At 42.6% G+C, this 27,133-nt stretch overlaps 2 protein-coding genes across 2 annotated transcripts in view; one reads left to right on the forward strand and one right to left on the reverse strand.

Moving 5' to 3' along the window:
* Positions 1-10,749, forward strand: part of ift27 (intraflagellar transport 27 homolog (Chlamydomonas)) — a 16,387-nt gene extending 5,638 nt beyond the window's left edge. The window contains exons 3-7 of the mRNA XM_084078373.1: positions 5,663-5,722; positions 7,190-7,249; positions 8,825-8,942; positions 9,764-9,873; positions 10,476-10,749. Coding sequence (XP_083934499.1) covers positions 5,663-5,722; positions 7,190-7,249; positions 8,825-8,942; positions 9,764-9,873; positions 10,476-10,583 — 456 coding nt within the window. The 3' untranslated portion in view covers positions 10,584-10,749. The remainder of the gene's footprint in view (positions 1-5,662; positions 5,723-7,189; positions 7,250-8,824; positions 8,943-9,763; positions 9,874-10,475) is intronic.
* An 11,644-nt stretch (positions 10,750-22,393) lies between these two features.
* Positions 22,394-27,133, reverse strand: part of LOC311064393 (voltage-dependent calcium channel gamma-2 subunit-like) — a gene marked incomplete at its 3' end in the record, with an annotated part of 72,895 nt that continues 68,155 nt past the window's right edge. Inside the window, exons 3-4 of the mRNA XM_084084223.1 lie at positions 26,327-26,467; positions 22,394-22,911 (exon numbers count right to left, since the gene is read on the reverse strand). Coding sequence (XP_083940349.1) covers positions 22,394-22,911; positions 26,327-26,467 — 659 coding nt within the window. The remainder of the gene's footprint in view (positions 22,912-26,326; positions 26,468-27,133) is intronic.

Consider the following 27,133-nt stretch of genomic DNA (forward strand, 5'->3'; position numbering starts at 1 on the left):
ACTTACAGCTCCTTTTTAAATGAACAGAACACCCAGCAATTTACTGTGTAGTTGCGACCGTAGGTCGCATTTACTATAGAAACCTGCTCCAGGTGTCCGTCCGTCCCTCCGTCACACACGTCCCGTCACACTTTTGCCCTCCGTCACACACGTCCCGTCACACTTTTGCCCTGCTCATATCTCCGCACCCGTTGCCCCGATCCATGCCAGATTTTGCACACACACTCCTTACCTGCCAAACTACACCCTCCAAGGACCCCCGGAGCTCCAGGGACCCCCCGCTGCCTCGGGGACCCCCAAGTGTAAAAAATGAGCACATGTGGACAAATTACCAAATGACCACCCCAACGGGGCTGCTCACGGGGCATTCCCGGGGACCACCCACTCCTGGTGCTCCAGAACGGATGCAAAAGTGGTGGCGCCCCCAGTGGAGGACCCCCTGCCACTGCAGCTCACATAAAATGCCGTAACTCGGGCTAGGAGCGTCCGGGAGAGCCGCGGCCGGTACCTATTCGTCCGCCAAGGCAACGCGGACACCCCACCCCTAATTTCTCACATGGCCCTCTTCTAGCGCCACCTTCAGGCCGCTTTTCACAACACATTTTTGCCCACTACTCCTACAGTTTCGCCCCTAAAAACACGCAAATTGCTACACACTACACAGTATGTGTACACTCATGTCATCAACATGCCTGCCACCACATTTCTTAGACCACCAAACAAAACTATACATTGCCCACACAACTAGGAACCAATCGCCGTTACAGCCCTCTTCTGTACACATGTGACCTACGGTCGCTTATCTCCCGATTAGGGAGTCTTACTGGTAGTACTGCACATGCTGTAAGTGCTCATGACAAGTGCTAGTCACGGTTCCATTGCTTTTTGAAAAAAGAAAATTAGCTCATGGGTATTGGCGTGCCAATTGCAACCAACAAACACGTTAATTTGCCAGAGACCTTTGGGCTTAGAAAAAAGAAAAAAAATCAATGGCGTGTCCTATCTATTGTACAGGACGAGCTTAAGCAGTCCAGCTGGTTCCCCGGGCGGACACACAGCCAAACCTCACATTCTCAAACTTTTAATTCTGAAGGGTATGGAGTGGGTGTCCCCCATTCCGGTCACGTCCTCCTTTGAAATGTCAGACGGGCCGTTAGCAATATTCCTGCTTATTTGCTGCTAATAGGCTCTCATTGGCATTCCAGCAGGACGCCCTGCCAATGCATCACGTCAGCTCATTAGCTGGCTCCAGAGTGAGACCGCAGTGTTACACCTAATTTACACGCTAGATACAGAATAGAAATTAACTGATTTAAAAAAAAAAGCTTACTTTCAGCTGGTTATTTCCGAGTGACACCTTCACGTGATGGTAAGGTTTGGCGTGTGCGTGTGCGTGTGCGTGCGTGCGTGCGTGCGTGCGTGCGTGCGTGCGTGTGTGTGTGTGTGTGTGTGTGTGAGAGAGAGGGGGAGAGAGAGAGAGAGAGAGAGAGAGAGAGCTGTGTGGAAAGGGTAAGGGTTATGGGGTGAATTGTAGTTCAGTTAAATGTCAGTCAGACGTGTGTGTGTGTGTTTGTTTGTGTGTTTGTATTAATTAGGGCTGTGAATCGTCTGCCATCTTACGATTCGATTCCGATTCATGGGGTCACGATTCAGATTTTTTTCAGATTTTTTCAAAACAAACCATTCTCGATTCAAAAACGTTTTTTTTTTTCAGATTCTCGATTCAAAACATAGGATTTCAGGATCTACTCAAGTCTGCTGCCATGAAAGCAGAGTACATTTACGTAGCTTTTATAATTGTAAAGGTTTTATCAAATGATAATAATGTAAACACACAGAGGTAAATCCAAGACAACATGTCTCATTTATTCATGCTTGCACACATTTTAACTTGTACAAAACGTATTAACTTCTGACTTATGAGAATCAATTCTGAATCGTCCAACATTAGAATCGCGATTCAAATACGAAACTATTTTTTCTAACACCCCTAGTAGTTGTGGGGCCAAATGTCCCCACAAGTATAGCAGAATTTGAGGAAAAAAATACATTGTGAGGACCATTGTTCCCGGGCCTTACAAGAACAATGTGATTGCTTTATGGTTAAAAGTTACACTTAAAAGTCATACTTACAATTAAGAAAATATTCAGGTTAGGGATCAGGATAGGTTTAGACATTTAGAGGTTAGGTTTTGGGGTTGGGGTCAGAGTTTTCCCTATTTTGTACTTAATTTCTCTTCACCTTTTCGGCTACTTTCAGCTATTTTCAATGCCGTCCTAATATTTTTATGTCCGCACAAGTATAGTTGCGACCGTAGGTCGCATTTACTATAGAAACCTGCTCCAGGTGTCCGTCCGTCCCTCCGTCACACACGTCCCGTCACACTTTTGCCCTCCGTCACACACGTCCCGTCACACTTTTGCCCTGCTCATATCTCCGCACCCGTTGCCCCGATCCATGCCAGATTTTGCACACACACTCCTTACCTGCCAAACTACACCCTCCAAGGACCCCCGGAGCTCCAGGGACCCCCCGCTGCCTCGGGGACCCCCAAGTGTAAAAAATGAGCACATGTGGACAAATTACCAAATGACCACCCCAACGGGGCTGCTCACGGGGCATTCCCGGGGACCACCCACTCCTGGTGCTCCAGAACGGATGCAAAAGTGGTGGCGCCCCCAGTGGAGGACCCCCTGCCACTGCAGCTCACATAAAATGCCGTAACTCGGGCTAGGAGCGTCCGGGAGAGCCGCGGCCGGTACCTATTCGTCCGCCAAGGCAACGCGGACACCCCACCCCTAATTTCTCACATGGCCCTCTTCTAGCGCCACCTTCAGGCCGCTTTTCACAACACATTTTTGCCCACTACTCCTACAGTTTCGCCCCTAAAAACACGCAAATTGCTACACACTACACAGTATGTGTACACTCATGTCATCAACATGCCTGCCACCACATTTCTTAGACCACCAAACAAAACTATACATTGCCCACACAACTAGGAACCAATCGCCGTTACAGCCCTCTTCTGTACACATGTGACCTACGGTCGCTTATCTCCCGATTAGGGAGTCTTACTGGTAATACAAACGTGTGTGTGTGTGTGTGTGTGTGTGTGTGTGTGTGTGTGTGTGTGTCAATATGTGTGTGCGTGCGTGTGTGACGTGTGTATGTGTGTCAATATATGTGTGCGTGTGTGTGTATGTGTGTCAATATGTGTGTGCGTGCGACCGTGCGTGCGTGCATGTCATGTGTGACGTGTGTGTGTGTGTCAATATGTGTGTGCGTGCGTGTGTGACGTGTGTATGTGTGTCAATATGTGTGTGTGTGTGTGTGTGTGTGTGTGTGTGTGTGTGTGTGTGTCAATGTGTGTGTGCGTGCGTGCGCGTGTGTGTGTGACGTGTATGTGCATGAGTCTGTGCACTGAGGATTTGGGAGATCTGAGCAAGGCAGAGTTTATAAGAGTCTGTAATAAAGACACCTTGGCTTTGTTCTTCAAGTTTGCCACAGTTGTCAGACCAAGCGGAGAGGTCATGGTTGGAGAAAGACAGTTTGCACCCATCCAAACCACTTAGGTGAGCTTTAGATCTCAAAGCACTTGAAGAAGATCCACACTTCACAGCGTCTTGTTTTTATTCTGATATAATCGTCTCTACTGATATGACCTTCTCTACTGGCTCTGATATACTCCTGGACTTTTATCATCATTCTGTAGTGCAGTCAGCACTGAAGGGCATGGTAAATTATGCAGTATATATACTATCTCTGTCACTCTAGAATCAAAGGAACGTGTCGATGGTTGGCTCTGGTTCAACAGTTAATCGAACTAATGGATTTAACATGGATTTAATCAATTATAAAAAAGAAATACTTTGAAAATTGATTAACAATCAATCGTTAATTTGGGCATGTCATTATAGGCAAAATGTTGCCAAAAGAAATGACTGTTGTCGGACAAAGTATAAAATAATGCTTAAGTTGTAAAAAAAGAAATGGAAAAAACAAAATGTTAAAATGTTTTATTTTTTTTATTAATCAATTGATGGATTAATTTAGAAGGTAATATTTTACTGTTAACCACTAAACGCTGTATAGTCCATAACTTTCTTTAGTGAATAAAACGTTATTCTAACCAATCTGTAATATGGTATGTCACTACAGTAAAAACTAACACAACTGTAGTGGTTGTAGTTGGTCTGCCTGCTCTGTACATCCTTGTGGTCGGGTAGAACCAATACTGGTTGAAAAAAGGTATTTCATATTATTCAAAGGGAAATATCTAGTCTATACAGTATTCTCTTCGTACATGAATAGTGATAATTGTCAACCTACAAGCTCACAACGTGTCACATCCGCTGTAAGCTTGTAGATCTACCATTTTCACTATTTTTTTAAACTTAAAAAATAAAACATTTTGGGAGATTGACCCTAAACTAGGGACGCCAGTAGTCTTTATACTTGCATGGACATGTTCTCCATAAGTGTCAGTGAAATGGTAAAAATGTCCAGTAAATAGACTACAGCAGCATTTTGGCCCCTCAGGGGTGAGATAGGTTAATGAGCATATAATCTATTGAGATAGATTATAGGATTATTGAGCAGTTTACATGCATCTGTCTGCCTTATCTAAAGCTGTTATATTATCACACACTCAGCCGTTATTTTCCCTGGGTGAAGGCAGTGATAATAGAACCATGAGGCTGATATCAACCCTGGGGCTGATAAGAGTTATCTCCAATTTAATATGGCGGTACAAATCAGTGCATACTTCAGAGCTGCCTTGCTTAAAGGGATAGTTCACCCCCAAAATGTCTCCATCGAGTCGCCGCCGCCCGCCGGTCATCAAATTATTGGCTTAGGAATGCGACAAAAACAAAAAAATCTCCATGAATTCAAGGCTTCATGGGGTGTGTAATTGATAGAAAATAAGACATTTTTGGGGTGAACTACTCCTTTATTTCCCACCGTGAGTGACCTGGCTGTGGACGGAAATCACGTCAGGTCAGAATCAGGATCAGAATCAACTTCACATCACAGGATTTACAGGGGGTAAAAGGAGTGGGCGAAATTACGTTTTTGCAAAAAGAACCTCTGAAAAACAGAGCTGTTTATGGCACTTGACACCAAGACAAGCATAACTCAGGCTTATAACCACTTAAACCCCCAGCACCCGCATTCTGGGAAAATGGCAGATCAACAAGCTCACAACGCATTGCGTTGCAGCGCGTATTTTCACCAAAGATATTTAACCCATTAAGACCGGGAACGCATCTGTGTCATTTTAAGATTTCTTTGGGCTATAAATAGCAGATCTACAAGCTCATAGCGCGGCACCGAGTGCCGCGCTATGAGCTTGTAGATCTGCTATTTTTGAAAAATCGTGAACATTTGTGCAAATCTTTAAATATATATTTTTTTAAGCGAACATTCTTTTAATATTTTGTTACAGGTACCTCCAGAAGCAAAAAATTGAGTTACAAAGGTTTGCTTCAATGATTTGCACAAATTTTCACGATTTTTCAATAGCCAAAGAAATCTAAAATGACAGCGATGCGTCCACGGACTGAATGGGTTAATGTAGAGAGAAAACTGAAAATACACATAGAGCCCTGAGGGACTTAAGTGGTTAACGGCAATGTGACGGTTGTGTCATTTTGACAGACGACTGGAGTGGAGCTGCTGATGAAGTGTGTGAACATCCCAGAGACCAGCGACAGCGTGGTGAGTCCAACTCTCTCCTCTCCATTACCAGGAACCAGTCGGCCTGTTCCAGTGGTCCTCAAACTGTTTTCACGTTAAGGACCCCCAGATTGATGTTTATTTGGCCGCGAAAGCCCCCTGAAAAGATTTTGTGCCAGGGAATCAAATCTCTCTCAAAAATCTTCATGAGAGAAGATTTGTTTTTCAAAAATGATTCCAAATGTTTTGGCAATAGCAGATCTACAAGCTCACAACAAAAAAAATAAAGCTGAATTGTGAAATAGGGATAAAATGGTTCAACTGATTTTGATGCTGTATGAACACATTTTTGCTGCGGACCCCCTGGAACCCCCTCAAGGACCCGTGGGGGTCCCCGGACCCCACTTTGAGAACCATTCATAAACACTACTGGTGTAACTATCGATAGTTTTCTTAGCCATTATTCTATCGATTGCCTTTACAATTAATTGAATAATAAAGTTTTTTTAAGAGTAATTTAATGTTTTGTCGCACAACAGTGTCGTACAATAATAGTGAAAATAGCTGATCTCCAAGCTTGTAGATTGGCTATTTTCACTATTATCTGATCTACAAGCTGACAGCGTGTCACATCCAATGTGATGTGTGCGTTTAGATTGGCTATTTGGCTATTTCTGAAATCTTTAGAAGTACCGTATAACATTGTTAAATATACGGCCTGTTTTTTCCCATAGTACAGTATTTATTTTTGATCATTTATTTGTATATTTAAGTCATTTGTCAATCAATTTTTGTTTACAAAGCCTAAAAGGCAAACAGAAATGTCATTTTTATTGTTTATGTTCCAATGTTCAATGCCAAAAACACAATGAAGTTGTTTTTATCGCAATTATTTGTACCACAATTAATCGTCTACAAAAATGCCGTGACAGCCCAAGCCATCATCAGACTGTGTGTGTGTGTGTGTGTGTGTGTGTGTGTGTGTGTGTGTGTGTGTGTGTGTGTGTGTGTGTGTGTAAAAGTTCCTGCCTTGCCCATTGTCACACTTTCCTCAGCATTCATTTATCAGGTTTGTGGCATCACAGCGAGAAAATTACCAACCGCTGGTGGTAGCGGAAATTGGAAATGAAAATAGCAGTATGATTTAGCCTAATGTCCCTCTGTGCATGTAAGATATGATATTTCATCACCGCTGTACTAAATCCATTACTAGAACCCCAAACAAGAATGGATGTGAAACCGAGGAATTATCCCCTATATACCACTGCAGCAAAATCACCGCTGTAATTTCGCTGCGTTTTGTCATTCTCGTTTTGTCTCCCCATCTCTCCCTCTCTCTCTCTCTCTCTCTCTCTCTCTCTCTCTCTCTCTCTCTCTCTCTCTCTCTCTCTCTCTCTCTCTCTCTCTCTCTCTCTCTCTCTCTCTCTCTCTCTCTCTCTCTCTCTCTCTCTCTCTCTCTCTCTCTCTCTCTCTCTCTCTCTCTCTCTCTCTCTCGCTCTCTCTCTCTAGGAGCTTTACATAATAGACTCGGCTGGCAGGGAGACATTTGTAGAATCCTGTGAGAGAATGGTAAGGATTCAGCCCACATGATATACTGCAAGTGAACAACCTTGAACTAACTTTGGGTGTTCATTTATCCGTTTGTAACTCAGGGAGTGTACAAAGGTAACATAAGGTTACTCTCAGAGTTAAACGGAGTGTAAAAGTGCTATGTGTTTATAAAAGATATAAAATATTGTTAAAGATTTAAGCTCTGTGTTCAGACAGTAATCGTTTATGATTGAGTGTTTGTTCAGTAACGGGGGTCTCCCCGTCTCTCCAGTTCTTTAGTGTAAACAGAAAATGCATTTTCAGGGTCAGGATACCGATGTAATCCAATCAGGAGAGAGAACTGCACAAAGATTATTTTATCAGTTTCAATTTTATGGTGTTCCAGTTCCAATTTTCTCTGCTAATTCTTTGGTTACATCACTTCCAATTTAATCCTGTATCCTGTATGCGTTCTCGCTCCTGATTGTATCAAATGAAATTGGTATCATGACCTGAAGATGTATTTTCTGTTTACCAAAGAGCTGGAAGGGTGAGAGACCACTGGAACTGAACAAACACTTTATAGCAGTGATTACCATCATATTATAGAGCTATTTAACACTTACTTTAACAAAAGATTATCACTTATACGCAATTTATATTTTACTGGGTATACACACACGCACACGCTTGTGCTTGGCTATTTTTGGTACATTATTAACCTCTAAATGCCTAATCCTAACTCTAACCCCAACCTGAATATTTTCATAATTGTTTTTAATTTGCTTTACCATGAAACAACCATTTATCTTGTGAGGACGAGGAAAACAGCCCTCACAAAGTCTATTTAGCAAATTCTACTATACTTGTGGGGACATTTGGAGTATAGTGCAAAAAGACACACACACACACACACACACACACACACACACACACACACACACACACACACACACACACGCACACACACACACACACACACACACACACACACACACACACACCAGTGTTGATTTAGTCGACTAAAACTATGAAAACGTAATAAAAACTAAGCTACGATGACTAAAACTAAGACTAGTTTTATTTGTTGACGAAATCTAGACTAAAATGTTAGTGAGGGACTAGTGGAGAAGAGATCCAGTAGAACTAGTAGTTTGGTTGCGCTCGTGTGTTGCACTCTGAAAAAAAAGGTTGTGAGCTTGCAGATCGGTTCTTCTCAGCATGCAACCAAGTGTAAAATCAGCCATTACGACGCCATCAAGGCCTGCCAAAATACATTTTAGTCAACTAAATCAACTATATTTAGTCGACTAAAATCTTATGATATTTAGTTGACTAAAACTAGACTAAAACTAAAACTTTTCAGATGACTAAGATATGGCTAAAACTAAATGCAATTTCATTCAAAAGACGGACTAAAACTAAATGAAAATTCTCTGTCAAAATCAACACAATAACTCTTCTCGTCTCGTCTCTCTCTCTCTCTCTCTCTCTCTCTCTCTCTCTCTCTCTCTCTCTCTCTCTCTCTCTGTCTCTCTGTCTCTGAATCCCTCCCTCTGTCTCTTCATTGGCGTTACCATCATCCATCATGGCTCTTCACCATGGTGTTGTCAGTGGGGCCAGCCCTCCGTGCTGTGCCTGGTCTTTGACCTGAGCAGTCTGCAGTCCTTCAGCAACTGCAGCAACTGGATGGAGAGAGTCCGCACCCACTGCCGCGGCCTCCACGTGCCAGGTGGGTACCACCACAGCCTAGAAGAGTGATGACATCTTAGTGTTTTGCCAGTTATTTGGGGGGTCCACTTACCATATCCTGACGGCCAACTAGTGGGCCCCGGCCCACAGGTTGGGAATCGCTTCTTTATTCTCTCGTCAGCTTTTCTGAAGTGAGAACCAGGGGAGCTGCAGTACAATACCATCAGTGTGTGTGTGTTGCACCCAGAGCAGAATATGCACCAGAGATGTGGTCATGGAATTTGGGGAATTTGGTCATGGAAATGATCTCCCATAGCAATGGAAAATCATTGAATAGAGAAGCTCATACTAGTTTGGGGCGATGTACTGTAATAATATTCAAATATTTGTATTGAGTTTTTCCAAAAAGTTATACAAACATGCAAACACATAACAAACTGCAAAACACCACAGACACTAGTGCTGAATACAAGATGAAACAGGTACACATACCATCCAATTACTGATTGACCAAAAAGGAAATGAGATATTAGTACTATACATTGGCATAGAAAGCGATTCATATTTCAAGTCAATAAAGAAAAGAGAAAAAATAAATAAATACAAAATAAAAAGGAAGAATGGAATAGATTTTTTTAAAGTGAAATGTAATTAAATGCAAAGGAAATAATGGCTAATGGCTATATTGCAACAGTAGAAAACACCTCCTCAAAATATTGGGGGGGATGTACTGTAGTTGCTTATTTTGTGGGTATATGTGTGCGTGTGTGTGCGCGCGCGGGCGTGCGTGTACGATACGTGTGTGTCCGTGTGTGTGTGTGTGTGTGTGTGTGTGTGTGTGTGTGTGTGTGTGTGTATCAGGTGTCCTGGTGGGCAACAAGTCGGACCTGTCGGCACGGAGAGAGGTGCAGACATCAGTAGCAGAGGAGTGGGCTCAAAGCCAGGGCCTGGAGTACCATGAGACAATAGCTGTGAGTGCACTTTCATCATCACATGATATTGCATTGTTTTCGTGTGAAAGGACAGTATTACATAATTGTCGCTGTCGGGTGGAAACCTTATATGTGCAAAACCAGTACTTTTCAGAAAATGGAGGAAAAAAAGAACATGTGTTTCAATGGATCCATTGGATCCAATAATTTAGTCACAAGCACTTGTTAATATTTTTCATTGGTTCAATATGTTTTTTATAAAACCCACAGACACGCTCAACCAAAAGGTAGGGCATTAATTCATGAACAAAAAAAAAAATCAACTATGGAGACAGTGACGATACGGTCCTTGGTTTTGAGTAAAATTACAGTAGAACATAATCGTCTCTGTCGGGGATATGTCCAAAACTGTTACTTTTCAGGATTAAAATTCAAAAACAGCAAAAGTAGCAGATCTACAAGCTCAAAACGTGTCGCTTCACACCGCGTTCTAGATCTGTTCATTTTGGTACTTTTGTGTGACGTTGTAGTATGATCAAGTAGGGCCTTAATTTACGAAAAAACACAAAAAGTTAGAAGATTTCTGTGCCAACAGCAAGGATATTCAGTAACTTTACTCATAATGTTCTGTGTGTTTGCAGAAGGAGATGGAGAGCTGTGAAGCACCGTTCCTAACGGTAGCCCGGGCCTTCCACTGTCTTTACCAGGAACGCAGAGAGACCATGCAGAATCTCAATGCTGCTCTCTGAAAACCTTACACCAGGGGTCTCCAACGGGTGGTCCGGGACCCCTAGGGGGTCCTCAAAGTGACTACGGGGGGGCCGCCAAAACCTTACACCAAAGAGGATCCAATGCACTTTAACCACTTAACCCATTCAATCCGGGAACGCAAACTGTGTCATTTTAGTTTTGCTCTTCAAAAATAGCAGATCTACAAGCTCATAGTGCGGCACCGAGTGCCGCGCTACGAGCTTGTAGATCTGCTATTTTTAAGCAAAAATTTGAGTTACAAATGTTCAAAGATTTGCACAAATTTTCACGATTAAAAAAAAATAGCAGATCTACAAGCTCTACAAGCCACAAGCTTGTAGATCTGCTATTTTTGAATAGCCAAAGACATCTTAAATGACATGATGGGTTAAGCCTTACTGTATATCATTGCTGTCGGGCAGAAACCTCCTATCTCCATATTCTAACTTAAAAAAAAAAATGTATGCCCCACTTGATCATACTACAGCGTCACACAAAAGCATCAAATGTAGCAGATCCACTAGCTCGAAAGCGTTTTGAGCTTGTAGATTTGCTACTTTTGTGTGTTTTTTATCCTGAAAAGTAACAGTTTTGGACATATGAGGTTTTCACCCCGACAGACACAATATACTTTGTCATTCGACGAACGGTGAAAATAGCCAACAATGCGTTGTTGTGGTCCGATGCATTGTGAGCTTGTAGATCGCCAGGTAAAGTGGTTGGAACCCAGGCTGAAAAGCAGGCAACATGTTAGCATTCTGAATGAATGCACAACACATTCCAAATGACCTTAAGTCATCATTTAGATTTTCCGCTAGCGGAAAAAGTACACGAAGCGCCCAAAATAACACATAACCCAGAGGCTGGACAGCTGGCTGGCCATTTGGGGGGAACTGAGGAATAGTTTGTGGACACATTCAAATACAGGTCATACGTTTTTTTCTTTTATACTCCAAAAGAAACCACATTCTGGTTCCTTCCTTTTTCTGCGGTAATCACTGGCTTACTGTCTCTTATCTGCTAGTTGCCTATTCTGTGCGTTTGGGGGTAATTGTTGTGTCATCATCACTGCGTCTTGTTGCGGAACAAGGACACTCCAACTGCAGAGGAAGGAGCGGAGTCCCGATATACTGTATTCCTCTCCTCTCCTCTCCTCTCCTCTCCTCTCCTCTCCTCTCGTCTCACCTGCGTCTGTTCCAGTGTTGATTTCGTCGACTAAACTATGACGAAAAATGTCTGTCGACTACCTTTTTTCACTTAGGAAAACAAAATAAAAAAGAAATAAAAGCTAAGCTATGAAGACTAAAACTATGACTAAATATACTGACAATTTAGTCAACAAATAAATACTAGACTAAAATGTTTGGGAGGGACTAGTGGAGAAGAGATCCAGTAGAACTAAAAGACAAGTCATCATGGGTGCACGCGGGTGTCACCGACCGAAAATAGTTGATCTACAAGCTCACAACGCGTCGCGCTGCAGATCGTCTATTTTCGGCATGCAGCTAAGTGAAAATCATTTCGATGCCATCACGGCCCGCCAAAAAGTATTTTTTTGTCGACTAAATCAACTGTAGATTTAGTCGACTAGAATCTTATGATATTTAGTCGACCAAAACTAGACAAAAAGTAAGACATTTCAGGTGACTAAAATATGACTAAAACTAAACAGACTTTTCTTCAAAAGACTATGACTAAAACCAAATCAATATTTGAGGTCAAAATCAACACTGGTCTGGGGGAGGTGCAGATCCTACTCTATACTTTATATACATCTCACACTCCTCCTCGCCTCCTTTTAGTTTCCGAGGTTATACTGGGTTTGCAGTAACCCAGTATAACCTCTCTCTCTCTCTCTCTCTCTCTCCAGTCTGCTGTGCTCGATCCACCGCCCCCCCACTGCAGGCTAGGGTTCACACGGTTACACCAAGCATCTAGGATTCTGAATCTTTCTCCTGTTTTCTTTTCAACTCGAGTCTCTCAGTTTGAATTATCTTTTTCTTTCTGTTTGCTTCTTTGTTTCCCTGCTATTTTTTCCTCTCTCCCTCCCGCCCTCTCCATCTCCCTCTCTATCTCCATCTCTGTCTCTCTCCCTCTCTCTCTGTCCTCCCCAGCTGCAGCCCCCTCACATCATTTCAGTCATTTCCCAGATGCGGCGCTGTAACAACCAGTAATCACCGTTCTAATTAGCTGCCTCCCATTCAAAACGGGGTCAAAGCAAGCGTCCTTGTATTCTCTGCCTCTCCCCTTTCAAATAGGCCACGCCGGATAATGCTACACCACACACACACAATTGTGTCTCTCATCTCAATTTGCTAATGTTCAAATTGACTGTGCCCCAGAACGGATATGAATTATAATATTTTATATTCTCTACAGGGGAGAAAAAAAGCAAAGTAGGTCACTGATTTTGGTGCGTGATACTTTCTTTCTCTATATAATTATGGCCCATTTGGAAGGCGCATCCATTTGTGTTTTTTGAAATTATGAGGAAAGAACATCGGATAACTCCCCTCCCCTCCCCTCCTCCCCACCACCACCCAAATGGATGGTGTTTTGAAAAGAAACGCTGTTAATTTGTATGCAACTGTATTAAACGGCTTGTAATTGATAGTGCAGCAGTGTAATGTGTTTGTACTTCTGGAGTGGGTGATCATAATTACAGTAATTCCTTCTACGTCTCTCTCTGTCTCTCTTCTATACGTCTGTACTTCTCTGTTATGTGTGTAATTTCCTCAGGTATATATACGAGTAGCTACCTGATGTAGGGCTGCAACTAGCAACTCTTTTCTTAGCCATTATTCATACTTTTTAGATTAATCAAGAAGCATGTATTTGTTTAGATATTTTGTCATTCTTCATTTATCAACTCGATTAAAATCGATTAACCACTAATGTGCCATTTTATACTTAGTTGCACAACAGTGTCATGTAAAAATAGTTCAAATAGCCGATCTCCAAGCTCATAGTTGTGAGTCTTTTTGAAGCTTTTTGTCCATTTGATTATTAATCGATTATTTTATTAAAGGATATTATAGATAATTTTTATAATTGATTACATCGATTAGTGTAATTGACTGTTGCACTATTAATCTAATGATCCAAATAGCCTGTATTCTCAGTATGTAGACTGTAGGCATGCCTATTGCCTAGACCAGGGTTACTCAAAGTGGGTGCCGCCAAATACTTAAATCATTTTTGGAATTTATATATCACTTCAGTTTAAAGCTGCACTATGTAACTTTCCTCTTCTACCCTGGCCGGATTTGAAACCTGTTTCCTGCGCAAGTGCTGATTTTTGTTTTGTTTTACCATTGTGCTAATAGAGCCTGCCTGCTTGCTCAGTAGATAAATTGAATCTTGACCATCAGAGTCAAAGTTTGTGTCAGATCATGTGTCTAGGTGAGACATGACCTTTGACACAATCTAAATGTCTCAATAGAAGAGCAGGGAGACAAAAATAAGTATTAACATACTCTGCATCCAGATTGGACAAAATTACATTTTATTCATAAAAGAAAGTTACATAGTCCTGCTTTAATCACTTAGACCCTCTATATGTACTTAGTAAAATGGACCTGAGTTGCACTGTACTTGGGGCGTTCTTTTTCCATCTACACCAAATCTCCTTGCCAAAAATAGCGGATCTGCAAGCTTTTGTGACCTTATAGATTCTGTTACCCCCATAATATGGATGCTGAGATTCAAGTGGTTAAACGTATGCAAGTTATTTTCAATCCGTCCTAATGGAAACGGATATTCTCTCAAGTTTTCCTTGTGACATACTGTATCTTAGGTGGAAGATTTTTTTATGTACCGTAATATGACATAAATGTAAGGTGCTTTAAAGTATAACAGTGTAATTCAAGTTATTTACAGGGGTGACCTGAGACAAAAGCAAGTTTGAGAAGCACTGGCCTAGAAGACCATGTCCTGAACTGGTTTCAAGGTGCTGCAAAAGAAGGCAGGGGTGGGGGAAATAGACGCATATTATGTACTTAACCACTTAAACCCTATATGGTTTACCGGAGTCCCTCAGGGCTCTATACTAGACTGTTTTTATGGGGAAAGCTTTCGCTAAAAATAGCAGACCAACAAGCTCACAGAGCTTGTCGATCTGCCATTTTCAGCGAATGTCTTCCCCACAATGAGGATGCTGGAGTTCAAGTGGTTAAGTAGCAGAGCACTAAACCACAATATAAAAATGCTCTGTTACAAGTAAAGGTCCTATATTCTAACTTTAGTATTGGCAGCAACATATACTTTAAGTGCAAAAGTTGTCAAATAATCATAGTGGGGTAAAAAGTGCTATATTTGCCTCTGATGTTGCGGAGTAGAAGTATAACGTATTGAAAAACTAAATACACAGTACTTAAGTAAAAGTACTTTTAAATCACATACAGTGAGTACATCTTATAAAACCACACTGGTTACTGTAGAATCCCCAGCAGTGTCTCCTGTGCACTGTAAATGATGCAGCTTCATAGAGCATAAGAACACTGAGCTCTAATTTATAACATTTGGGTTCACAAATCTTGACCTCAATTGTTCAGGGTAATAGGAGTAGTATTTAGGTGCTTTTCAGGGTGGCTGCGTCAAGCCGTTGAACACTGCAGAGGCACTGTGCTACAGTAGGTTATCTTGCCATGCTACTCGCACACATTAGTATTCAAAACCCGTCTTGTACTTCGACGCCAGCCACCAGCACAGCGACAATACCTGCTGTACTCCTCTTGGCCAGGGGAGGCACCATTAGCTGCAGTAGGTTTCTTCTGTCGTTGACCTTTCTCTTATCCTTATGATATTCTCATGCTTTTGCTCCAGAACTCCTCCGTGCTTGAAGATCTGTTAAAGGCTTTGGCTGCGGACAGATCTTAACAGCTCTCTTGTCAAAGTGGAGACCCACTTCTGTCACTCAGTTAGAGAGATGGACCCACTTGTTGGGTGTTTGCTCTGATGGAGGATTGTTTATGGTTATGTTTGAGGAATGTCTGCTCTTTTGGACAGTTTACCATGGTGTATGATGAAGAAATGTGAGAAAAAGGAAGGTATATAACAATGGTTAAAGATAAATTAAACCTGTGATATTATGAGTGCATGGTGTGCTCTTCATCCCTTTAAGCCTCCAGGACACCCAAACATAGAAGTGCTTGCATTTCATTAGCATAAAAACATCCTTTGTACTTTGTAAAAAGAGACTATGATTTCACCCCTGTGTGTGTGTGTGTGTGTGTGTGTGTGTGTGTGTGTGTGTGTGTGTGTGTGTGTGTGTGTGTGTGTGTGTGTGTGTGTGTGTGTGTGTGTGTGTGTGTGTGTGTGTGTGTGTGTGTGTGTGTGTGTGTGTGTGTGTGTGTGTGTGTGTGTGTGTGTGTGTGTGTGTGCGCGTGTGTGTGTGTGTGCGCGTGCGTGCGTGCGTGCACTTTTGCAAAACACAGTTTTTGCTACTACTGTGATCAAGATGTATCTGTCAGATTTTTCGGATTCTATTCTACGATTGTCTTTCAAAAGTTTGCGGTAGGGGTCCGTTTTGCACATCATGCTACAAGCACCACTGGATCGATCGGCGGGAAACTTTGCGCGCACACTCCCAGCAGGCCAAGGAAGAATCTCCACTTCTCCACTTCAAATCGGCCAGTTAGAGCACACATCTTTTGTTACTACTTTTACAGTTTTTGTCCAAACCTCACACAAATTGGTACACTGTATACATTATCTCTGTAGTCATGTAATCAAGATGTATCTGTCACATTTCTCATATTCCATTCCGATTGGCTTCCAAAGTTTGTGGGGGTGGCCAGTTTTGCACAAAATGCCACACATAATGAATGCTGCACTCGATTGCTGGGAAACTTTGCATGCACATTCCCACTAAGCCAAGGAAGAACCTCCATCCCACATTTTTCACATCTCCTCACTCATGGTGGCGCTAGAAAAGCGAACTTCACGCTTTGGCGTATAACTCTTGAACCGTAGGTTGTACAATCAACATCTTTTCCCTCTGGATTCCTTGGATCAGGCCGCAACTTAGGCCCTGTTTGTGCCAGATTACATTTTCTGCCATTTTCTTCAAAACGCACCTTTTGCTACTACTCCTACACATTTTGTCCAAAACTCACACAAATCGGTACACATCATCTCTGGGGTCATGTGATCAAGATGTATGAGTCAGATTTGTCGGATCCCATTCCAATTGGCTATGGCTCCCTTCCCAACTTTGCGGGCCCTGGGTTGGCAACCCGGACTGGCGGAGACCTGTGCTCCGAGGAGTACACTTTTCTAGTTAACAGTGATTCTTATAGGGAAGCTTTGTAATGGTGATACATGATTGGACAGATACCAACAGTGATGCTGATTGGATGGCTCTTCTAACAGTGCCCTTATTTGGACAGTTTACTTAACACTAATATCAGCTATTGCAGGCCAGGCTTAACATACTCGGGCAATAATATTCTGCCATCCTCTGTTTAAAATGTAAAAACAAGAAAGTTTGAATGAAAGTATGTGTGTAAATGTTATGTCCCTTATGGCTGGTGCATCTAAGCCAAAGCTGCATCCTCTCCGCTTCTCATTCTGTCTTCACACCACGACGATAATGGGTTTACAGCGTTGGCCATGTTGCAGTGCGGTGACAAGCGGAGCTTCAGCAGCTTGCCTGGTCACGCTTTGATCGCCACCAAAGAACGCTCGGGGTTATTGGGACACTGCCGGACATTTGCTTATGTCATGTATGGCCACAATGAATTGAGATGTGGCCAAGCGCTCGATGCACAGACAATGGGGAAACGTGTATGTTTTGATGTAACAATGATAATGATGATGATAATAGTAATAATGTATTTTATTAATGGCTGCTTTTCAAAGCACTCAAGGACACCATAAAGGTCAGTTATAAACAAGCAGCAATGTATCCAAGACCTCATAAAACCAAACAAAGTAATTATATACAATAATAAGTTAATGCAATAGATAAGTATAAAATCATCATCGGCGCAAAGCTTAAACGTGGATCTAAACCGTAAAAGTAATTCTTGAAATCAAGTAGGACAACACTATTATGGCAAATTTATGCTCCTTCGTACAAAGGTGTCACGTGCCTAAAATAGTCGATCTACATGTATCTGTATATCTCCTATTTGTCGGGTGGAAATGTCCAAAACTGTTACTTTTCAGGATTCAAATTCAAAAATAGCAAAAGTAACAGATCGACAAGCTCGAAACGCGTCATGCGTCATGCGTTTGGAGCTTGCAGATCTGCTGCTTTGATACTTTTGTGTGACGCTGTCGTATGATCAAGTAGGGCGTTCATTCACGAAAAAATAACAAAAGTTAAAACATGGAGATAAGAGGTTTCTGCCCGACAGCGACGATATCGTCTATTTTGGTCATGTGACACCGCCGTAGGCCCACGTATAGGTCAGGCTGGTATCAGGCTTTATGAGCCATTTTGGAGCCTGTGTTGCTGCATTGCTTTAAGGGACGTCTCGCTGCAGTGCTGGAACACAGATGCTTTGTATTCATGGGACGACGGCCTGAGCTCAGAGCTGCAAAGGTCCTGCTCATGTTGTACACCTGAACTCGCTGTCCCACTCTTTGTCTCCCCTTCTTCTCCCGTTGCTTTCTGTCTGTTTCTCGCTTATTTTGTCCGCTGTCTTTTGTCTCCTATACAGTAGTCTATAGTCTGACTGTAGCCGACCTCTTTGGTACTTTGTGTCATGGCATGTCGCTTGCCTCTTATCAGTCAATCCTTTAAAATTTCTCCTCCCAAAAGCATGAGAACAAAGTGAGCAGAAAGGGTTCGGTGTCAGAAGGAAAACAAATTTGTAAGGTTTTAAAGAATTAGAATTTTTACGTATTGATACATTTATATCAATATTATATTATCAATAAAATCGTAGTTTTGGCAAATATGGGGGGGGGGGCTATTTCCAATATCCTCACGGCCCTGCCAGTGGGCCCCGGCCCCTCAGGTTGGGAATCCCTAATTTTATACAATATAACCTCTGCCCACTCATCTTTTTTCATTGACAAGTGAATTGTGGCTCACTATAATACTTTCAGTTGAATGGCCTGAAAGTGAATTAGTGTCCACCTTGTTCTCTCTCTCTCTCTCTCTCTCTCTATCTCTCTCTCTCTCTCTCTCTCTCTCTCTCTCTCTCTCTCTCTCCCTCCTCCTCTGCCTAAGCATGGTTCGTTCCATCGCCCCTAACTGTCCATGACCTAAAAAGCTCTGCTAATTGCAGGTGAGGGAGGACATAGCAGCTGTTCCCTGCTCAGCCTCTCCTCCTATCGGGGCCATAGCACAACAAACTCAGCCACACCACCTCACCCAAAATGCACCCATTAACCACTTAAACCCTCTCGTCAACTGGACATGAGTTGCCTCTATGCTTTGGTGCGTTCTTTACACACCAAATCCCTTTGCCAAAAATATCCGAGATCCGATCTACAAGACGCGTTGTGACACTTCGTGAGTCATAGCCGATCTACAAGCTCACAACGCATGGCGTATAGGCATGCCGGGGTTCAAGTGGTTAAAAATCAAGAGTTCACTTCCAAAATGAGATTATTATTAGTATTACTATTAGAACACGTGAGACCTGCTTTTACAAAATCCTTGATGGTACGAAAAAGTTTATATGTAACTGAATGCTGATAGCTCTTAAAAACGTATTCAGAATTTATAAATATGCTGTTAAGAGGCCCCCGGTATGGGAAGAAATGCTTATTGCATTGCACTTATAGGAATACAATATATGAACGACACCGGCAATCTTGGAAAACGATACGTCTGAGTTATAGTGTCGGGGGCTTTGTCAGAGTACCCGTCTGTCTCTGTCGCTTTTTTATTGTCTACCTGTGTCTCTTTTATGCCCATATATGGAGATCGATCCCTGATGTCATCAGTAAATGCTCATGTATTGGCATGCTCATATTATAAATGATTGAGAGTTAAACATATAGGAAATGTCTCAAGGTGCAAGATGTCAAGGACATTTTATTAAGTGTTTTTAATGTGTTTTAGTGTTGGGAGCCTAGAGATCACTGGTTCTCAAAGTGGAGTGCAGGGACCCTCAGGGTTCCTGCACACTGAGGGGGTTCCAATAGTATACACATTTAAGTGCACTCTCAGTTATGGAGGTCATTGAAACTAATAAAGTTTGATAACCACTGGCCCACATTTTGAATTAACACAAATGTTTGAGTGATCAAGAAATGTCAACATGTATGGCTCTTCATTTGCAGGCTTGAGTTTTGTAAATGTTATACACACAGTTGTAGGAGATGTACGGTACCTTGTGCATTAGGTAGCAATACTGTACGTGAGGTCACAGAGTGGGACAGAATGTGCGGGGTTAATTAGGAGAAGCTGTCATGTACCTCCACACCAGGGGGGGGCAGCAGGGTGCTCTGTTTGAAGCTGGCTGCCAACCACTCTGTACAGTCTTACATCTCTCTCTCTCTCTCTCTCTCTCTTTCTCTCTCTCTCTCTCTCTCTCTCTCTCTCTCTCTCTCTCTCTCTCTCTCTCTCTTCACTTCAGTGATCACAGCAGTACTGCAGAGACACGCCAAACACTTTGATCATTGCACTAGGGGTGGGAGGGAAGGAGAGAGAGAGAGAGAGAGACAGAAAATGAAAGAGAAAGTCACATACAGTGGGACATTGAAGCCAATGTCCCACATTAAACAATTTGACATTAATTGCACAGCTGACAGAATGGTTTGTCAGCTAGATTACTCACAAAAGTGAGTAATGGGAAGAGAAAACGACAATAAAGTATCCGCTGAGAAACTCGTTTGTGACACGCTAATGCAAAATATATTGCGTTGGGTGGATGCTTTTAGTGCTCCAGTCTGCTCTAAACTAATATTTAAAAGTAATAAATGCTGTGAAACATTGCATCTTGGTTCAGACAAGACACAACAGCCTCTTCCATTTTTTCCCTATGGGGGTTCCAATTTTATTCACCATCAGGACTTGATGCATCCAAGTTCAGGATCATTCAGTTTTGGCACCTTGAAAAAGACATTATGCTTCTTTTTTTTAAATTATTATTCTCATTGACAACACAACGTAAAACAACAAACTAACAAAAGAATCGAAAGCAAAATGAAAAAAGAAAAGTGTCTAAGGCTGTGTGATTGAAAAACATGACGTGTTCCTTTGATGTAAAAAAAAGAAAGAAAAAGAAATAGGGTTTTCCTTTATTTTTCTTTAAGAAAAAGGCTTTTGTACGTTCTTCATTGTTTGTTTGCTTTGTTTCACTCAGATAGCATAATGAAGCCCTGCCCAAATCCCCCACTCCAAAAAAACAGAAATAGACACAGTACGGCAACATCTAAGCCTAATTTATACTTGCGCACCGTTGTCGTGCACCGAAAATAGCAGATCTAAAACCTCACAATGCAACGCGTTGTGAACTTGTAGATGTGTTATTTTCGGTGCGACATGGCATACAAGCAAGCATAAATCAGGCGTAACTTCGGCTTGTCTCCCATCTCCTTACATAGTATTGTTCAAAACATAGGTTCCGCAAAAGCAGATTGGATGATTTTGATAGCATGCACGTAAAGTTTTTTAAATCTTCGGAGTCACTTAGCTTTACCTAGATAATAGCCACGTTTCCCCACAACACTGTCTCTTTGGGAGTCGTGACGTGTGTCATTCTCTTGTCCGCTGTCTTCTTCAAGTCCACAGAGAACCGCATTACCCAGAGTTCTCTGCCCAGTCGCCCTCTCCTTCCAGAGCAGGAAGTGAGGTCGGCCGTTTTACCTCCAAGTTGACCCCCAAACAAAGATGGTTGCTAGGGCCTCAGCGGAAAGGCCAAAAGGTTCTCTTAAAAGAATGTGATAATGTGTCAAATACTAAAAACTGTCAGTTAAATACTAACTGTCAGTTCACCAAGTCCACTTCCTGTCAAACCGACTAATTATGATGAATCCTTCTTGATTTTGTTTCCATGACGACTTGATTTATTTCACTTGTATATAACATTGTTCTTTTTTTCTGGATTTTTTCTTCTTTTTTTGCGCCAGGGAAGTGTAGTAATGATTTATTATTAACATATATATTTATATATTCATATATAATCAATACATATATTAACTTATATGTTATTTTTTTGCGGCCTGAATTCCTCCCTGCTAAAAAATCCCAACACCGCAATTGGTTTCACAGTATTAATGCTGAGAAAAGAATGAACTGAAATAGATACAGCAACTAAAGAAAAGGAGTGAGGGGGGCTTTTAAGAGGGGGTGGGCCTGTGGGAAGGAAGTGTGTGAGGGCGGGGTCATAGGCAGGATACGGGGGGGGCAAACAGCGCCCCCTGGTTTCATCAGACTGAGGAAGAGTTAAAAATATAAAGCTCGCCTTTTAAACTGGCAGTCTGGCCTTGCCCGCCACTCATGTTCTCCCACAGCCCCTAAAGACAAAATGGCCACCACCCACCCACCCGTCCCCCCCTCTCTCCCTGCTCCTCTGTCCCCATCCTTTCCTTCAAATCTTTACAAACATGTTTCAAAACTCGTTAAACAACGGTAGATGGGAAAATCATGCATTTTTCATTTTTTTAGGCATTTTTTGTTTCTTTTTTTTTTGTGTGTGTGTATTTTGTCCGACATGGAAACTCGGTGATCATGAGCGCTGCACTGCGGAGCGCTCAGAGCTCCCACCATGTCCCCTCTGTCCTCTGCCCCTCACTGGCCTCTCTCTCTGCCTGTTTACCTTCCTCCCTCACCCCTTATTTCCTACCCCGCCCCCCTCCCCCTCTCACTCAGGGCCTCAGATCGCGCTCTGCATGGCTCTAGCCTTCATACGGGCGTTGTGCGTCGGTTGGCGGCGTTGCCCCCTGAGTCTTTCAGGTCCTTCTGGATGCAGTTGTGGACCTGCAGGAAGTTGTGGTCCCTCTCCGTGGAGTTATAGGTGGGGGTGCCCGTCTGGCCCTTGGGCAGCGTGTACATGGAGAGCTCGGTGGAGGGCAGCGCCCCGAAGGCTTTGAGGCCCACGGGCGAGGCCTCGCGGGAGTGCGAGGGGTCCGTGGAGCGGGACGAGGAGCGCGAGCGGCGGCGGTAGCGATACCGGTAGCTGGGGATCCGCGTGATGGCCGCGCCCTGGAGGTAGTCGGCGGCGCGTGCGCCCACGCGCAGCTCTCGGTGCCGGTCGATGAACATGTGCACGGCCAGCACGCCCACCATCTCGGCCATGATGAAGGACAGGGCGCCGAAGTAGAAGGACCAGCCGTAGGAGTAGCTCTTCTTGGTGTCACTCTTGGCTGGGTCCCCGGCGTTGGCTGATATGTACACGATGATCCCGATGATGTTGCTCAGACCTGGTGACGCAGACGAGGAGACAACATGTTAAAATATTGTTACAAATAAACCCCACACGTAACACAGCTCATACTGTGAAGAAACTGTGCATGGTTTAGTTTGGCTTTGTACTATGTGCCAATAGGACTCAGTGGCCCTTGAGGGGGTTCCAAATGGACCTTTACAGGTCTGTAACTCTACATGCTAGTTGAGACAGGAAATATTCACCATATTGTTTTTATTTTATTTCTTCAAACTAATTATTTTCGCTCTCCTTCGGTGTCTGCCTGTACCCTCCGTTGATCCCCCCTTCCCAATTCAAATTCATATTGTCGATTCCTCCTCTGTTTGTCTCTTTCTCACCTGACTATCTCCTTCCCACTCACCCTCTCCCTCTGTTTTTATCCGCTTTGACAGGTTATTACTTATGTGCTCAGAGGGAGAGAGAGAGAGAGAGAGTGTGTCAGATATGCTGTCTGACAAATATTCAGACAGTCACGGGAGACAGTGAAGTATAAAAGGCTATGCGATCTTCAGATAGGTGGACAGTCAGGCCAAGAGACAGACAGGCAGAATGACAGACAGAAATGCAGAGAGACATAATTGCAGACAGATAGAAAAACACAGAGACATACTATAGACTAGACCGGCAAATGAGTCACCGCCAAAGCAACGCCCATTTTCGGGGGCATGCTCACTATTGTGACCCTATGCTATTTGACCTTAATTAGCTTTCATCATTTGACAATATCACATTTATTATTATTACATTTCAACAACAAGGCAATTCAATGTGCTTTACATAAAACATTAAGCAAAGGAAACACATTTTAAAAGGACATTAGAATACAATAAGAACAAAAGATGTAAAAAAATAAATAAAACAGAAAGGTTTTCAGCTGTGAAGTGATTTTTAAGAGCTAAGGGTTGCAGCAGACCTACAGTTTTCTGGCAGTTTGTTCCAGATATGTGTGGTATAAACCAGCGGTTCTCAAACTTTTTCATGGGAAGGACCCCCAAAATGATATGCATTTAGCCGCGAACCCCCATCTCAAATATTTTGTTCCAGGGACCCCCCCAGAAGCAAAGATTTGAGTTACAAATGTTCGCTTTTGTTCAAGTATAAAAGGTTAAAGTGGTTAAAATGATTGTGATGCTACATTAACACATTTGGCTGGTGACCCCCTGAACCCCCCCCCCCCCCCCCCCCCCCCCAACGACCCCTGGGGGTCCCCACTTTGAGAACCAATGGTATAAACACTAAATGCTGCTTCTCCACGTTTAGCTCTGACTCCAGGGACTGAAAGCTGACCTGTAGCAGGTGACCTGAGAGGTCTAGTTGGTTCATGATATCGCACAAGATCAGAGTATTGGACAGTATTGTCAAAGGATGAGCGAATCTAGGTCAAATAGCACACGGTTATAGGGAGCGTGCCCCCAAGTAGGGGCAAGCGGCTTTGTCGGTGACGTGTTGCTGGCCTGGTCTATAGAGAGACAAGACAAGTAAAAGCCAGCGGTGTGAGGAGTGTGAAGACATGATTGGGATAGATGAGACCGGAAGAGTATCAGGGACACCTTATTTATAGAGTTTAATCCCAGTGGCCTTCTCACAGCCTAGCAACAGGGCAAGCGACGGAGAGCGAGAAAGGGAGAGCGAGGTATAGCGAGAGAGAGAGGGAGAGAATTGTGTCCCTCAGTACTGAGTTGGAGGGTAAACTTGTTATATGCTTATGCTACATGGCCTAGAAGCAGAGAATGCAGAGGTCTTCGTACACACATACAGTACACAGACAACTGCCACTGCACTAGAAGTACACAGGAAAATACTGAATGTTACTTTAACTCTGAGAGTTAAAGTAACACTCTCGGAGATACAAACGGATAAATGAACAAAGAGAATTTGACTGTATAGATCATAACATTGGCAATAGGCAAGCTGCTCTATCTGTGTATTTTTAACCTAATCACAAACACGGGAAAAGAATACTTTTTGTGGATTAAACCGTTGAGGTTTTATTTTTTTAGCTTTGCCACACCTGCTGGAGAGCTGCATATATCCTCACTGAAGCCTTCAAATGAAAAACAATATAGTAATGATTGAAACGTCTTTTTGCCAGCAAATGTACTGCATTGTTTATACGAATCCCAAGCTATAATTGTCCAAACTGTCCTGAATGTATAAGGACAGTATATACTGTACACCCAACCCAACAGGAGTTTGATTTCATGATAACTTCATTATAGTCTTTCTTTTTTCATTAGGTCTTTATTTATTTATTTTGTTTAGACTTTTGTCTTCAGATTTCGTTTGTCTTTTGTCTTTGCTATTTTTGAAATGTAAAAGTGTATACGTTAGTTACTATACCTCCTGAGTAGAGCCCAAATTAGGTTCTGAGAACAAAAGGTGTTAGACTGCGTATCAAACTATTAACGGCAGGTCCAGTGCATCTCAGGAGCAGGACATAATCAGCAGAAAGAAGGAATGAGGCGCTGGAGCATCACGGACACGTTGAATGCCTTTTTTATTTAGGTGATAGATCATGATATACAAACGCAGACCATCATTGTAGCATTTTGGAAAAGTATATATTTATATTTTAAGGTTTGACAATTTTAAGGCTTTTAAAAGTTAAAAAGTGTCTACATGGACTGGCTCTTCTTCCAGTGTGTGCTTTTATCCAGAGGAAGAGAGACACTGGACGTGGCACTAGGTCAGACATCAGAGGGGACTGTGAGGTCCAGCGTAGCCAGACCACTTTTGGACAGAATGTCCTCTCCATCAAGGGAAGCCTACGATGGAATATAGCCTCCCAGTCACTCTAAGGGAAAGCCCCACCTTGTGTACTTTTAAAACTAAAACAAAGGTTAAAAACATGTAACCATTGCTACTTTTTAAATCTTAGCTGTTTCAAATTAGATATTCTTTAGTTGGGTTTAAACTATAGGTATGGTATTCTTAAAATTAATTTATAGTTGTATGTTCTCTCTGTTTTTGAGTGTATCCGTATGGGGGACTATACTGATGGAAATGAGCTTACAGCTAAATCCGGCATACTTACATGATATCATCTTAATTGATTGAAATGTTAATTAATTTGCGCTGTCCCGGAAATAAATAAATAAAGCAAAAGCAAAGTGTGATATAGCACCTAAATAAAAAAAAGGCATTCAACATGTCCGCGATGATCCAGCGCCTCATTCCTAGGTTCTGAAAACCTCATGTGAAACAGTAGCTGTAGTGGGTGTGGAAACAAATCCAGAACCTGTGAAATACACTTCACGGCACGTTCACTTAGTTCTTGTATAGTCAAAAAAGAGCCATAAATTGTCACCTCATTTGCCCCCACATTGTCTCATTCTCTCCCTCCTTCTTTCTTCCTTCGACCCCCCGCCCCCCATCCCCCGCCCCCCTCCCTCCCTCTGTCCCTGCTGTACCTGCGGAGACAAAGAGGATGCCGGAGCTGAGGATGATGTTGTGCCGTGACTTGTAGAACTCGCTGGCGGCGATGCACAGCCCCCCCATGAAGAGAAGGATCACACTCAGGATGGGGAAGATACTGGAGGCTCGTACCGCACCTGCTCACACACACACACACACACACACACACACACACACACACACACACACACACACACACACAAAGAGTAATGATTATTTATTCATATGAACCACTTAAGCTCTATATCGTCACTGTCGGTCAGAAACCTCATATCTCCATATTTTAACTTTTTGTGTTTTCCGTAAATTAACACCCTACTTGATCATACTACAGTGTCACACAAAAGCATCAAAAGTGGCAGATCTGCAAGAGCACGTTTTGAGCTGGTAAATCTGCTACTTTTGCTATATATTTTTGGGATCCTGAAAAGTAACAGTTTTGGACATATGAGGTTTCCACCCGAAACTTGGGGACCACGCAAGTCGGCAATGATGCAAGTTGGAAAAATACATGCCCCCACCGGGTTAAGCAATATACCCGTTGTACCTGTCTGTCAGAATACTGTCTGTACCCGTTGTTAGAGAACGCAGTGCGGTACTCTTTACCACAGTACTTATAACATTAGATATTACAATCAACTACGTTATAATCAATTTATAAATGGGCACTGGCCTACTTGGGAACGATGCAAGTTAGAAACACACAGACACACCCACACACGGACAGAAGTTTTGTGAATTTATGGATATGGATAGATGATGAATAGCGAAGATAAACAGTGTACAAGCTTGTAGATCTGCTA

The sequence above is a fragment of the Gymnoscopelus microlampas genome (assembly GCF_963454915.1).
Source record: "Gymnoscopelus microlampas genome assembly, chromosome: 2".
Taxonomy (NCBI): Eukaryota; Metazoa; Chordata; class Actinopteri; order Myctophiformes; family Myctophidae; genus Gymnoscopelus; species Gymnoscopelus microlampas.